The following is a 14,791-nucleotide window of genomic DNA, read 5'->3' as shown; positions in this document are numbered from 1 at the left end:
TCAAGGGAACAATAAATCTCTGTCTGGTTGGTTATCCCAGCATACAAGTTTTATATTTTAGCCTTTCATACTCATTATCCCTTGTTTAATGGGCCATACAGAATGACAGCAGTCATTATTGGGCCTGAGCAGCACTTCCTGTTTTGACACCACAGCATGTTGTGTTTGTTCACAACTGCAGGTATGATGGCCTCTGGAATCCCACTTGTTTGGATCACTGCTGCAAATACTTTCTAAGTCACTTTTATGCCTGTAAGGGGACTCTGTAAAAACTCAAAACATGTGGATCATCAGCAGAGAAAATAAATTGAGGGAGAGGATATTGACCTGTTGGTTTGCTTTGTATCTACAAGAATATACCAGTACTAGTGATCCTATAAATAGTCCATGCCTTGGGTTGGAAATAACTTGGCTTCTTGGAGACTAAGAATCAAATCCCAGCTGGATAGAATCAGCCCTTCATTCTTTAGAGCTAAGTAAATTGACTTCTTTCTGCTCTACTATGCAAAAGTCTTTCAAAAGAGACATTCAGCCAGGAGGCACTGACAGGCACATGGCAGCTTTGGCAGAGATTAGGAATTACACCACTGTCCTTGGCAAAAATTGTACTCTTGTCTCACTCAACTCTACTCTGCAATACCAAATGTTCAAGAAGGGTGGTTGCTTCTCAAGGGAGCGATCCTCAATGCACAAGCTAATTCTATTCCCTCTCGGAGGAAAGGCAGCAAGAGGGCACAGCTGCTCCCCTGGCTCTCCAGGGACCTAGCAGACCTCCTGAGGCTAAAAAGAAAGGCCTACAAAGGATGGAGGATGGGATTCACCTCCAAGGAGGATTATTCTGCACTGGTCTGGTCCTGCAGGGTGCAAACCAGGAAAGCCAAGGCTACAACTGAACTCCAACTAGTTTTGAGCATCAAGGACAATAAAAAGTCCTTTTTAAGATATGTGGGGAGCTGGAGGAAAAGTAAGGGCAACACTGGACCCCTGCTGAACCAGATGGGGCAATTGACAACTGACGCCCAGGAAAAAGCCAACCTATTAAATGGGTACTTTGCATTGGTCTTTCATCAGTCCCATGGGACACCCATGCCTGCTACAGGACAGGGAGGTCTGGGTGAGGGAGATCCCCTGCCCTCCATTAATGCTGACCCGCATGAAGGAACACCTTGAGAGGCTGCATACCTTCAAGTCAGCCGGCCCTGACAATCTACATCCCAGGGTACTCAAGGAGCTGGCAAGTATCATAGTCCAGCCCCTGGCACGGATCTTTGAAAACTCCTGGCTCTCCTTACAGGCTCGGCAGTGCTACACTGGCTAGCACTACGGAAGAAAGAGACTTGGGGGTCATCATTGACCACAAGATGAACATGCGCCTGCAATGCGATGCTGTGGCTAGTAAAGCAACCAAAGTGCTGGCTTGCATCCATAGATGCTTCTCAGGCAAATCCCAGGATGTCCTTCTCCCCCTGTACTCGGCCTTGGCGAGGCCGCAGCTGGAGTACTGCATCCAGTTTTAAGCTCCACAATTCAAAAAGGATGTGGAGAAGCTTGAGAGAGTCCAGACAAGAGCCATGCACATGATCAGATGTCAGAAAAGCAGACCTTACGATGACAGGCTGAGATCCATGGGGCTCTTTAGCTTGGAAAAGCGTAGGCTCAGGGGTGATCTGATGGCCACCTATAAGTTTATCGGGGGTGACCACCAGGATCTGGGGGAACATCTGTTCACCAGAGCGCCCCAAGGGATGACGAAGTCAAACGGTCATAAACTACTACAAGACTGTTTCAGGCTGGACATAAGGAAGAATTTCTTTACTGTCCGAGCCCCCAAGGTCTGGAACAGCCTGCCATCGGAGGTGGTTCAAGCACCTACACTGAACACCTTCAAGAGCAAATTGGATGCTTATTTTGCTGGGATCCTATGACCCCAGCTGACTTCCTGCCCTTTGGGCGGGGGGCTGCACTCGATGATCTTCCGAGGTCCCTTCCATAATGTCTATGAAATGCACCTGATGGTGCCTCCTAGATTTGAGCATAAGAACAGCGAAGTGCTGCAGGTGCTGGGTCTTGCAGTCATCCACAGGAGCAATATTCTGTCTTGATGAATTCTCTATGAGACTTCATGGTCTGGAAGAATGTGCCCAATGAGAGTACACATCACTGGCAGTGGAAATAGGATCTGCTGGAACCAGTTACAAAGTAGGACATAACTAAATGGCTCTGTGAGCCAAAGAGATCAGAATCCTAGCCACATGAGGAAAGGATGAAGTAACTACTTGGGTTTAATTGAGATAAAAGGGAAGTAACAGGCAACAGGATAGCAATCTCTAATAATAATAGGCTTAGTTTGTCTGTCTAGAGCACTTTGATTGGTTGCCTCAGCAGCCAATCAATTCTTACTGAACAACCAATCAGAGTGCTCTGAACAGACAGAATAAATATGTTGTTATTATTAGAGCCCTGAGAAAATTGGGATTTTGCAAGCTACACAGAAACCACAAAATTCTCCCCACACCGTGATTTTTAAGGGTCACAAGCATAAGTGGTGGAAGGCCAGGGCTAATAGGGTTTAGACCACTCAAACACAAGGCAGCACAGAGGGCCGCAGGGCAGCCTGGGTGGGGGCTCCGGGATGCTACAGCAGGCATGCACAGACATGTGGAGTCTGCAGATAGCTGGGATGGGGCAGAAGCAGGGGGAGCACTTGGCTCTGCATGCTGCTGCCATTGCACTCCTGCAGCAGCAGCGTACAGAGCCCAATGCATAGCAGGCAGCCCGCCTCTGCTCCTTGCACAAATCCAAGGGGCACATATACCCCCATCCTTTTCTGAGGTGCATGCAGTGGCAGGAGCACCGCCCCCCACCCGCACCCCTGGACAAACTGCCCGGGCTCCGAGTGTCCCATCACCTGCCCCAAGGCCCCACTCACCCCAGCCCCTGCCCCACTCCCTCCTTCACTGTGGTGGCCTTGATCTGCCTCCCCACCACACCCCTTCCCCTTCCCCAACTTACCTGCTGTGGAGGGCAGTGCTCCGTGCGTTATCTGGCTGCAGTCCTAGCTGCCTACAGGCTCTGTGTCTGTCTGTGCACACCCCTTTCCCCCCCACTGCAGCCACCTGGAGCCCATGCCTGGGCTGCCCTGTGACCCCCTGCACGCCTGGGCTTCTACCACCACCCTGTGCACCGTCCCCACTGCCTTCTCCAAATAGGGCCCTTGTACAGGTACGGAATATCACTGTAATTTGTTACATAGTAAACTAAAATACATGGGATGTGTTTTAGTCTGCAACATAGAAAAGTCATTTAATTTGAAATATGCCACCAAACGTGTACACTGTTACACAATTTAATTGTTAAAAAGGGCAATTAAATCACTAAAAGAAGGAATTTCATCACATGTACAAGGGCCCTCTTATTCTATGACTATAAACAAGTCACAAGGTCAGACTTTTGACAAAATATATATTTTTATTCCTAAGCCTGTGTTTACACATGGACAGCTTTATGTAGCCTTTTCAAGGGTGAGAAGTTTTGATTCTGTTAAAGTATTCAGCCAAAGGATAACTAAAAGTCCTGTATTTAAATAACTACTTTTGCAATAAAAATTTAATTGCAAATATTCTGTGGGTTTCAGCTAATTTTCATGTATTTGAAAACTGCCATACAGGGGACAAAATATGGTTCTCACTCAGCATGAAGTGCAGTATGAGGCACTGGATTTAAAGTACAATACAAAAGATTTAGATCAAATCTCAGGGGAAGCTTTATCAGAAATTATAACAGTAGGACAATGGAACAAAGGAAGTTGTGGAATCTCCTTCACTGTAGATTTACAGGAATAGGCTGACCAGGTATCTGTCTGGGATTGTTTACAGTGAACCCTGCATCTGTGGAGGGTAGTGGACTAGATGATCCCTGAGGTCCTTTCCAATCCTGTGATTCTCTAACTACTGAAAAATTAAGGGGAAGGAATTGCAAAGTTCTTAGGCACAAATAAGACAAAGCAAGTAGGATGCCAAGTTTGTAACATGCACTTGCTTCATCTTTCCAAGTTTTTGTCCATTACTAGGAAGGCAAGCAATGTAACTTGAAGAATTAGGAAAGCTGAAATCTTCCTGCTCTCTTGCTTCTGTGGCCAGGGTATCAAGAATTATAGAATTCTTAATGTTTTTGTAATAAATTGTGTTAATATAACTTGCTAATAGCACAAAATATTCTTGTAAAACACCAACCAATGTACAGTTAAAACCCAGGCTCAAGATTTCCTGAAATCATTCTCATCATGTCCATCTACCAGAATGTTAGAAATGGAATATTGTTAGAAATGGAGTATTGTTAGAAATGCACAGCTTGCATCTTGCACCTGATAAGAAAGAAACACTGCCAAGGACTTTTTTTCCTTGCCCAGCCTTGCCACAGCTTTTCTTATACTAAATCGCAGACTCTCCCCCAGCTTCTCCCTAGCCTTTCTCATACAGATTACAGAAGCTGGAATTCAACTGACTGTGTCCTTGAAAGTGGGGGGTTTGAACTCTTGGTGACCTATAGTAGTCTCTGAGCATGCTTAATTAGCTGATGCATATTTACCTCTCTGCCCTGCATACTTAAGTAGTTAATTATACTATACATGCAATGTATGTAGTGATGTAACCACATGTATGCTTGTATGAAACGGAAGTGAGCTGTAAGAGTTCCTGTTTCTGCACACGTGCCCAGGAGGCACACGTGCAAAATTCCTTGGTGGGTTCAGAGTAATCTGAGTTTTTGACTCTGCTCTGACCCTATTTGCAAATACACCTTTTGTGCCATCTAATGAGTGTGTGTCTGTGATTTTGGTGGCCTCCAGAGAAACGAACCGCTTTAAGCATCAAGAAAATCAGCACTTTGTTTTCTTATGTGCTGGTAAATCTGTCTTTTAACTGAGGGCAGGTTATCCCTTTGTCTATGTGTATGATGCAAAACGCTTGAGTTCTGCATCCACTTCACACCCACTGTCAGGTCTACCTGAGTCCCATACATTAGGAGTTTGGCAGTACAGCTTTTGGTCCCTGCCACTTTAAGGATTTGAGTAGGCAGCAGAGCAGCCCACAGGTGACAGCAGAGCCAATCAGGTGGTCACATGACAACCAGGAGGCCCGGACTGGAGGAAGGCATGGCTGCCAGAGTTTAAAACCAGGCCCAGGGGGCAGGGTCAGTAGTTACAACTGGAGATCTGAAGGTGAACATCACTTGGCTGGAGTACTACTGCTCCCAGAACACCTGGAGGTCAAGGGTAGGAACTATGGGAATGGAGGTGGTTCCTGGTCCTGGGCCATGACCTGAAACTACACCCTGCTGGGGTTGGATGGTGTGGTGGAACAGTCCCCAGGAAATGCCACACCTCTGCCTCCCCAGTTAAAGGTGAGGATGAGGCACCAGAAAACCTCAGCCCCCATGATCTGGTGGGTTACCCCAGAGAGGGGACAGGTTTGTGGTCCAGGCATGTCATCAGACCCCTGAGGTCCAAGGGACATAAGGCCCAGAAGTTCCAGTAAGGGGGTAGAGTAGTGGTCCCAGTGAGGAAGCAAAGTATTGGCCAGGGCTGGAGTCAGCCCAGAGTGTGGGGCAATAGACCTGGTGCCCTGTCATAGAGTAGGGTCTGAATTCGGTAGATTGAAGTTCTGCAAGGGGTCAGGACCATGAGTGCTAGAGATGAAGCCTGAAGGACTGTATGGAGTAGAGCCAAGGGAGTCTGAAAGGCCATACAGAGGAAGGCAGTGTGACTGAGGCCTGATGAGGGGTAGTGTGACTGAGGTCCAACAATAGAGCTACATTCACTCTGCCCCACTTGGAGTAGTATGAAAAAGGCCCAGCATAGGGGCAGAGTTTGGCTCTGGAAGGACTATATAAGAGTCAACTGATGATGCAAGGCATGGGACATGGTGTAGGGGCAGTACAGAGCCATGTATTGTGCCTCTGGCATCAGGGCATTAAATGGGCAGCCTTCCACCTGGGAACAACTTTTTTTTTAGTTACAACAAAAGTGTGGCAAATTGGAGTTAGGCAGGCGGATTGCCCTAGACCGGTAGGCAGGCCAATGATTGGACTGGCTTCGAGATGGCCCCCTCTCACAAGGACACTAAAGCCTGATTTATGATTAAAAAAAAAATTGACACTAAGCTTTCTCTTTAAAAAACATGAACATCTCAAACTGATTGCATCTCAGTTGTGTGTTGTCCTCTCTCTACTTGACGTTCTTGTTATCTAGGTCTCTTTTCCCTGGGACCATTTTTCCCTTTAAATCTCTCCTTAACTAGTTTTTTCTTCTCCCCTTTTTCTCCCCTCTCCCATCCCACTCTTACCTCCATGCAGCTCTCTCCCCTTACAACTTCCAAGTCAGACATCCTCTTTTCTCTGGTTCCTCTCTTCCACTTGGTCCAAACCCTTTCTGTTCTCCATGTTCTGCCTTCCAGACTCTATTCCCTTCCCTGGCCCATAACTTGCCCTCTTTCCCAAAGCTTCTTTTCTCTCCTCACCACTGTTCTGCATGGGAATGCTACATCTCTTGCCTGCTCTCTTTATTTATTTTAAAAGGAGAACTTGGGAACAAAAATTCATAAGGTGACTGGGCACTAAAGACCAAAGTCTAAACACTGATAGCAGCTTTATGGCACATTTATATTTTACCCAACTTCTGAATTCTTTCTAAGCAGGAAAGGTCAAAATGACCCTCCTTTCTTTTGAAAGGCCTCAATCTCCCAGTTACCAACTTCTTTTCTTCTTCAAATTGTGGCATCAGGGCATTAAATGGGCAGCTACCTCTGAGAATTTCTCTTGCCCCTTCCCCTGTGCTGTGTATCAATGTGCTATGCCTACCATCAGAGACCTGACAAAAAATGTGTTGCATTTGAAAGCTTTTCTAACTTTTATCCCAACTACATAGCTGGTCTAGTAAAGGATCTCACCATAATAAATGTTTGCCTCTGCATAATTTCTGGACCATCACAGCTACAGCATCACTTTTACACTACTTTATTTCTCTCTCATCCTCCTCCAGTTCCATCTGTCTATTTCCTACTGCCTTTTTATCTATTTTTCCTAGGCCCAGCAGCCTCCCCCAGATATTGTCTACCTCAATTTCCCTCCCAAATGCATTCTGTGGTCCCTTTGAGCTTCTGATCAGTACAGTGCTGCTGACCATAAGGGTATGAACAGACATTTGGGGAGGTTAGAGAGAGGTTAGATTGAGTTAAAAATTGCCACCTAATCTAAGGTAAGTTGGGATGAGAGGGGGGTTAGTGGAGCAGGGACTGGGGGGAAGCTGGGTCTTCAGGGGGCTTGGAGGGATTGGGGCACAGCAAGGGGTTGGTGGGGTCCAGGAGGGTTTGGAAGGATTAGTGGGGCTAGCAGGTTCTGTGGGGAGGTATGGGGGGGGGGTTCTCTCCCCTTCCCCCCACCCCCAACCAGGAGCTATTTTTAGCCCCCGAGCTCCCTCCACCCCCAGATGAAAAACACCCTTCCCAGCAAACCCATGCCCCCAGTCCCACTCACCCCTTCTCTTACCCTGACTTCAATCAGCTCCTGGTACCAGTGAATAACAGTAAAACTGGCACCGGGAGTGGCTTGTAGGATGGGGCATTTGGCAGACTGGGTGGCGGGGAGAGGAGCTGCTCATCTGGGAGAGGGGCAAAGGGCTAAAAATAGCCCTGTGCTGGGGGTGGGGGGGAGGGAAGGGGAGCTGTAGGAAAAGCACAGCACAGCAGCTGGGCGTTCCCAGCCCTGGAGATGTGCTGGGATCTGTTCAGTAGCTCAGTTAGATGGATCTCACCTGATCTGATTTAAGTTAGACTACCTCAGTGGTACACTTAACTTAGATCAGGTTGGCCATTTTTAGACCAATCTAAACTTCTTGAGCAGTTTGTACTTAGATCCCTAGTTAGGTCAATCTAAGTGTAAGGTCTTCATCTGGATGAACTAAGATTGGGTGTCCATTTTTAATACAAACTAATTTCCCCCTAATCTCCCCAAACATCTGTACCTAGCTTAACTGTTCACAACATTCATAAAAAACCATGGGATTTCTTTTAAAAATAATAACGCTGGGCTTCCTGGTTGTAGTACCCAAATGTTCCTTAGACATTTAATCTACTGAGCTAATTACATGTAGGCCCTGCTCTCCTGCAATAGGCTTCATGTAAACAGATCACTAACCCCATGTGGAGCTAAACTGAAATGAATCAGTTTTTTGTAGGCACAGAGATACGCTTGTACAAAGCTCATAGGAGGATCAGGTCCAAGGAATACGAAATGTAACTATCAAGGATCAGGTGTGAATTGGGATATTGTCAATAAACCAATAAGGAAAAAGGTGGCTAAACTGGTTTGCTAAAAGGTGCCTCATGTTGTAGTTAAAGATAGTTTTATTTGTGTAGTGACTGAACATGAATGCCATAGGTACCAGAGTGATTATATATAAGTGGCACTGTAACAGGACTTCATAAGGCCTATAGTTTGCACACATACCAGTAAATTCTGGCTCAAGTTTGCTTTGAAAACATTTAAGCCGGCCTTGCATAATTCTCCTATTGGAGAGTTTTTTACTGTTTTGATTTTTTTATGTGAATGAAATATTCTTTTTCACTATCATCAATCATCTTTGCAAATGACAGGTGACTAGATGGTATAACTGGGTGTGTATATTTTCATGACAATTATGCAAGACTGGTTTAAGTTGAATTCCACATCTATTTGAAAAGAATCTATTCTGAGAGTGCTGAATTGACAAGCTGAGTGTTGTGGGTGTTGCCTTTTTCAGGATGGGATCAGATTATTATGTGCCCTGAAACACACACCTTTTAATTTTCAAATTAATTTGAATGGAGAATGGCAGATCCACATTCCAGAAACTCATTAGAAATGTGTGTGTGTATATACACATACAGATCTGTAAATGGGAAATATGTAAAAGTCTTGCTGTTCCCAATTATGCATTTGAAAGTGTTTAACCTGGTTTAAAATGAGTCTAGCAATGGGAGTCTCACTACTTCCCTAGGGGTTATTCTACACTCCAGTAGAGGCAATTGTCAGAAAAGTTTTGCCATTATTCAGCCTTTTTATTTTCACAATCAATTCCATTGACAGAAGCAAATGAAATCGATTCCCTCTGCACTTAAATAAACACAACGACAAAACAAAAACAACACAAGTGCAGAAATGCAGAGCAGCATTTAAAACCCTGACAGTAATTCTCTAGGGATCATTGAATGATTATACATTCAAGCATAGTCAGCGCTTTCATAATAGCTGCTGTTCTGATCTAGCCGATAACAAGCCTTATGTTCCCATTCCTGGGTTTCTAGAAGGAATGCTTATTACCTTGCCACTTGGGTACCCTGCCATCCTGACACACTTCACCTTCTCCTGAATAAAGCTCTTCCGGGGAACCAAGACACCCGTATGTCAGAGTGACTGGAGCAGAGAGTTATAAATGGATTTGGCAGAAAAAACGTGCAGTGGTTGTGAATCAGAAAGCTCAGCCTGATGCCTTGGAGACACATAGGCAGGGCAATGCAAGAGAGAGACTGGCTCTGTTAAAGATAAAATTTAACAAAAGAAGAAAAGGAAAGCAAAAGGCAACATGCTTCATCTAAATGGTCGCATCTCATTCTGTTCCTTCTCCCCGCAATTTTTAATGCACATACACACAACCCCATCAGAAAGTCCATCAGTCCCTGGGATGAGTTCTTTTCTCAGAAAACATCATTCTGTGTACAGCACTTCCATGCATATTCCCCAAATCAGCTCTTTCTGTAGTGAGGAACCTCAGAGGGGAGCAAGGTGACAGAGAAGGTAAGGGGAAGAAAAAGGAGAGAGGGGCAGAGCCCTAAATTAACACTTCTCTATATAAACCAATGCATCAGCTCTCTAAGACATATTCTCAGCCTCTGACCTAACAGCTGCAGCTGAAAGCCTCTAATTCCTAATAACAGGATGGGTAGTTTAGTATTCCCTGACATTACATTTATATGGCCCACCCCCACCCTTCTGGATCAGCACACTGTCCAGAGCCAGACACTGCAAACTACCCCATAACTGGCATATGAAATCCACCCCCCCACCCTCCCACACATCTCAAATCATTTTCCATATGCATCTGCCGGCAGCAAATAAACCCCCAAAACAACCACAAAAACAACAAAAAGCGGGAGAGTGCAAGTCACTTCTTGGCTTGTAAATAGAGAAATGAATCCCCCACTCCCCTCTCAGTAACAACAAAGGCGGCACTCACAGATCGGTGCATTTTGGACATCAGCGCTGAAGCCTGGTGGATTCCAAAGCAGAGCTAAAAGAAGAGAGCCATCAGACGGCCTTTCTCAGCACTGGTTGCACAGCATACAAGATCATGTTTTGATTACAAAAGCCTCGTCTGGGCTCCCAGCCAAGAGCACTGGCTGCCTAATATACCAAGCACAGACAGGGTATTTGAGTGAGTGCCTGTGTCCTCTCGACTCTTACTCTCTTTTTAAACAAAACACTCCCCCCCCCGACTTCCTTTAACTTCCCGATGCTATAACCCCATATAGGAACACGTAAACCTTGGTGGACAATAAAAATGGATTCAGAGACACCCTGATTTCACTACATAGTTATTTATGGGGACATGTTATTTGTTCTGCAGTACTGTTTAAATGGCTGGCAGGTATTCATGAAAGTAGCCTTGGGTCTGTAATGCTTCATAATTCTAGCATGAACAATCCTTCATCCTAAAATATGTACTGGGCATGTCCTATTTTGTATTTGCTTCTTAGTATTCATTCCTCTTTATTTTCCTGCTTAAAATGCTTGTTTCATCCAATCAGGGAGCGGAAACAATACCTTACAGCATACATGACAAAGCATACACCACAAATATTGGAAAGCCCACTGTGGGAGTAAATTTTTTTTGAGTAACACAGGCTGAACACTGTCCATCCAAATGACTCCACAAATCATCACAAATGATAAACACATTTGCTAAAACTGGGATTGGTTCGGAAAGGACTGGTTGTAAAAGGATTTTCATGCCGCAAAAACGCCTGCACTTGCCAGTGATAATATTGGTACTGAATAAGCTGACCAACTCTAAGAACAAGTCAGAAGACAGAAGAAATTGGGGTTGGGGCATGGAGAAATGTTTCCTGCTCACATTTTCCCCTGAATGAATAGCTGTTTTAGCCTCTTGAAGTGAGAGTCAGGGAGAAAAGGTCAGAGGTACTGTGATAATGATGGAAAATTCTTGCCACTTCCCAACTCACATATTGGCAAAAGCAGGTAGATGACTACTGAGCCTTTGTTCTCTGAGGCAACCATTCTGTGCATCCGAGTGTATTAGAGAGGCCCTCATGCTGGTATCTGGGATACTTCCCATCCCCACCCTACCCCTTCCCTGCTGGCCTGCACTGAAAATATTATTTCAACCTCATGTCCCTGAGCATTTTCTCTGTCCTCCCTGGGCACCAGCAGCTGTTCTCTCTCTGAATGATCTTGACCTGGCTTGAATCCTTAAGACCCACCAGAGAAGGAAGGACTATTTTGATTTGTTTTGGTTTTATTTTTGTTTTATTAGTCAAGCACTATTTTGAATCAGGCCTCTAGCCTGTGCATATTCATAACTTGCAAATCAGAGCTAAGGCTAGAGTAGAGCAGAAAGAATGGTTTAGTAACAGGGCTTTGAGGAAAACACCCATCTGACTGATTATGGGAATCATCTCCAATCCACCGGAAAGACAATGGTGCCTGTAAATTCAGGCCTCCAGAAACAGGGGGGAAATGGAGGGATCTGCTAAGGTTGCAAAAGATGCTGTTGAGATAAAGGAAGTAGAAAGCTGTATGTTTACTGTAGCCCAAGTGCCCTCTGGCTGAGGCGATTGAGGGAGGTGTGCAGCTCTGTAGGGCCTTTTCCCTTCCCTGATCAGCTAAAGCTGCAAAGGGCAGTGCTGTTCTTTAGGGTCCAGGTGGCAATTTGAGATTGGCTGCTGATTGATGGGAAGGGATATCCTTTGAGAACCATGATAGGGGCAAGAGGGGCTGGCAAGAACTGTGGGACTCCCAGCAGTGACACAGGCAGTGACAAAGACAGCCGAAACCTGCTGTGTATACGGCAGTGAGTATATGAAAGGGTTGTGAACACAGGTGGCAGAAGGGGGGCGCTAATGGGGCTTAACGCGGGGTAGCAATGGAGTCGCAAGGATGGGGAGGGAGTGGGAGTGGGGCTTGGCAGGTGCTACACAGCCAGTGCAGCGTGGGGCGTGGGATGGAGCAATGAGCAACTTGTCTGGGCAGGGGAGGGGGCATGGCTCCTCCTGTTACACACACCCCAGGAGGGCATGTAGGGAAGGCAGGCTGCTGCTGCAGGCTGGGGCCAGGGTGGTACCAGGCTCTTCCCAGCGGGTGGGAGGCGACTGGACCAGGCTGCACTCAGGGTGGGCAACAGTGGCTCTGGGAGGAGGGCTATGGGGGGAGGCTTCAGCCACCCCTAAATTTGCCGTAAACCCACCCTCCCAGCATCGCCACCACCCACCCCAAGCACAGCACAGCCCAACACTGAGACGAACCCACCACAGACTTGGCCCCAGCCCACAATGGCAGCCCGCCTCTTCCCATGCAGGTCCAGGGGCACATGCCCCCCATGCCCTCCCGGACTGCACACAGCAGCAGGAACTGTGACCCCCTCCCTGCAGCGGGCAGCTGTAGACAAGCTGCTTGTTGCTCTATTCTGCACCCCATTTGGGGGGGCTGAACACACATGCATGCATGCATGCACTCAACCCCCCCCAGATAATATTTTCTCCCTCCACCTATGGTTGTGAACAAACCTTAAAAATGGATCAACAAACTTTAAAAATGGATTCTTTGAAGGAGAAAAATGTGGGAAACCATGGCTTTTCCCTTGCAGGCTAGCAGAGTTCCAGCCTGCAAGGGGCTGCTTGGAACTCCCCCATGTCCCACATTCTGCTCCCCCACACACACACATCCACCCCCAACCCCACACACTGGGGGACGGTGGGCAGAAGTCAGGAGTGACGGGCATTGGGTCGGGACTGGCCATGTTTACAAATGGGTCCTGGTACAAAAAAGGTTGAGAACCACTGTGTTAGATCCTGGAGAAGTAGGCCACCAATGGGGAAGCCCCCTTGCTTGCTACACCCCTACATTTTTTTATTTTAGAACAAGACAGAACAAGCTGGTTTGGGGCCTGTCTGTGCTGTTGGGATTCTCAACTGAGTTCTGAATACATAGATGTCAGTGAAGGGGGTTGGATATGGTGAACTGCTACTGGGGAACCGGGACGGCGGGGACTTTGCCTCGCTGTGGAGCCGAGCCCGCAACGCCACGCGCCGCCTCGGGAACCGCATCGGCTGCGCCTGGAGCTGGACCGAGGAGGGTCGGGAGCTGGGAGTCTGCCTGCGCCCAGCCCCGCACGCCGACCGCATCACCGTCACGCCCCGCATGAGGACCTTCCTGGAGAGGTTCCTGAAGGACGCCGTCCGCAACAAGTACGCCGGCGACCTGAGGGCCAAACCCGACCAGGGCAAGGTCTTCGACGCCACCTCGAAGTGGGACGCTAGCAACCACTTCATGCCCAGCGGGAGCTTCACGCGCTTTGCGGACTGGCGCTTCCTCCACCGCGCCCGCCTCAACTGCCTGCCTCTGAACGGGGCCGTGCGCTTCGGCCACCGGGACAAGAGGTGCCGACGGTGCGGCTACGCACTGGAGACCCTCCCCCACGTGCTGTGCAGCTGCAGGCCGCACGCCAGAGCCTGGCAGCTGCGCCACAACGCTGTCCAGGACCGCCTGGTGCGAGCCATCCCGGCCGGGACGGGGGAGATCTCCGTGAACCGCACCGTCCCGGGCTGCGAGAGCCAGCTGCGCCCCGACATCGTCGTCACGGACCACGAGGCCAAGAAGATCGTGATGGTGGACGTCACCATCCCCTTCGAGAACCGGCGCCAAGCCTTCACCGAGGCCCGGGCTCGCAAGCGGGAGAAGTACGCCCCGCTGGCCGCCACCCTGAGGAGCCGCGGCTACGACGTGGACGCGCTCATCGTGGGGACGCTCGGAGCCTGGGACCCCAACAACGAGAGCGTCCTCCGCGCCTGCCGCGTTTCCCGCCGCTACGCCAAGCTGATGCGCTGCCTCATGGTGTCCGACACCATCCGCTGGTCCCGCGACATCTACGTGGAGCACATCACGGGCCACCGCCAGTTCATCGACCCCTCCAGACCAGCCGCCGCCGGACCGGACCCGGAGGACGCCGCCGCCTGAACCGCCCCCCCACCGCCTCGCTTCGCGTCGAGAGGACTTCGCCGCCACGGACGACCCCGCCCCACCCGAAGAGGACCCCCGCGATCGGACTTTATGGACTGAGACACTCACTCCGAGCCACTTCCTTCAACATCGCGGACCACTGTAACGGGTATGTGTGTATCTATCTTCTTTCCCTCTCAGCGTCGCGATCCCCCCCTCCCCCCTCCCCCCTCCACCCCCCCCACCCCCAGGCTTAGTTGGCTAACATTGTATGATATGTAACCTAGTTGCGTTCCACTCCTCTCCCCCACCCTGGATTGTTAGTCCCTCGCTCGGGCGCTTTGTATTTCCATCTCAACATTGTCATCTTATTCCTGGATTCCCCAACCAAAATAACTAAAAGGTTCTCCTCCTGAAATTGCCAGGATACCAGCTGAGAGCTTGCCCTGATTAGATAAGAGTGTTGCTTCACTGTTGAAATCAGTATTCATTTGTATATTAAATGTTGCCTCTCTATGGGCAGTTG

General features: G+C 48.2%; 1 protein-coding gene across 1 annotated transcript in view; it reads right to left on the bottom strand.

Annotated features, from left to right (window-relative positions):
* CCDC9B (coiled-coil domain containing 9B) overlaps nucleotides 1–10,375 on the bottom strand; it is a 94,562-nt gene extending 84,187 nt beyond the window's left edge. The window contains exon 1 of the mRNA XM_090034970.1: nucleotides 10,268–10,375. Within this exon, the coding sequence (XP_089891096.1) occupies nucleotides 10,268–10,288 (21 nt within the window). The 5' untranslated portion in view covers nucleotides 10,289–10,375. The remainder of the gene's footprint in view (nucleotides 1–10,267) is intronic.
* Between the last annotated feature and the right edge of the window lie 4,416 nt (nucleotides 10,376–14,791).

Source organism: Crocodylus siamensis, chromosome 2 (genome assembly GCF_052110815.1).
Source record: "Crocodylus siamensis isolate JL-2025a chromosome 2, ASM5211081v1, whole genome shotgun sequence".
In the NCBI taxonomy this organism is placed as follows: Eukaryota; Metazoa; Chordata; order Crocodylia; family Crocodylidae; genus Crocodylus; species Crocodylus siamensis.
This window is presented reverse-complemented; position numbering and strand designations above follow the sequence as displayed.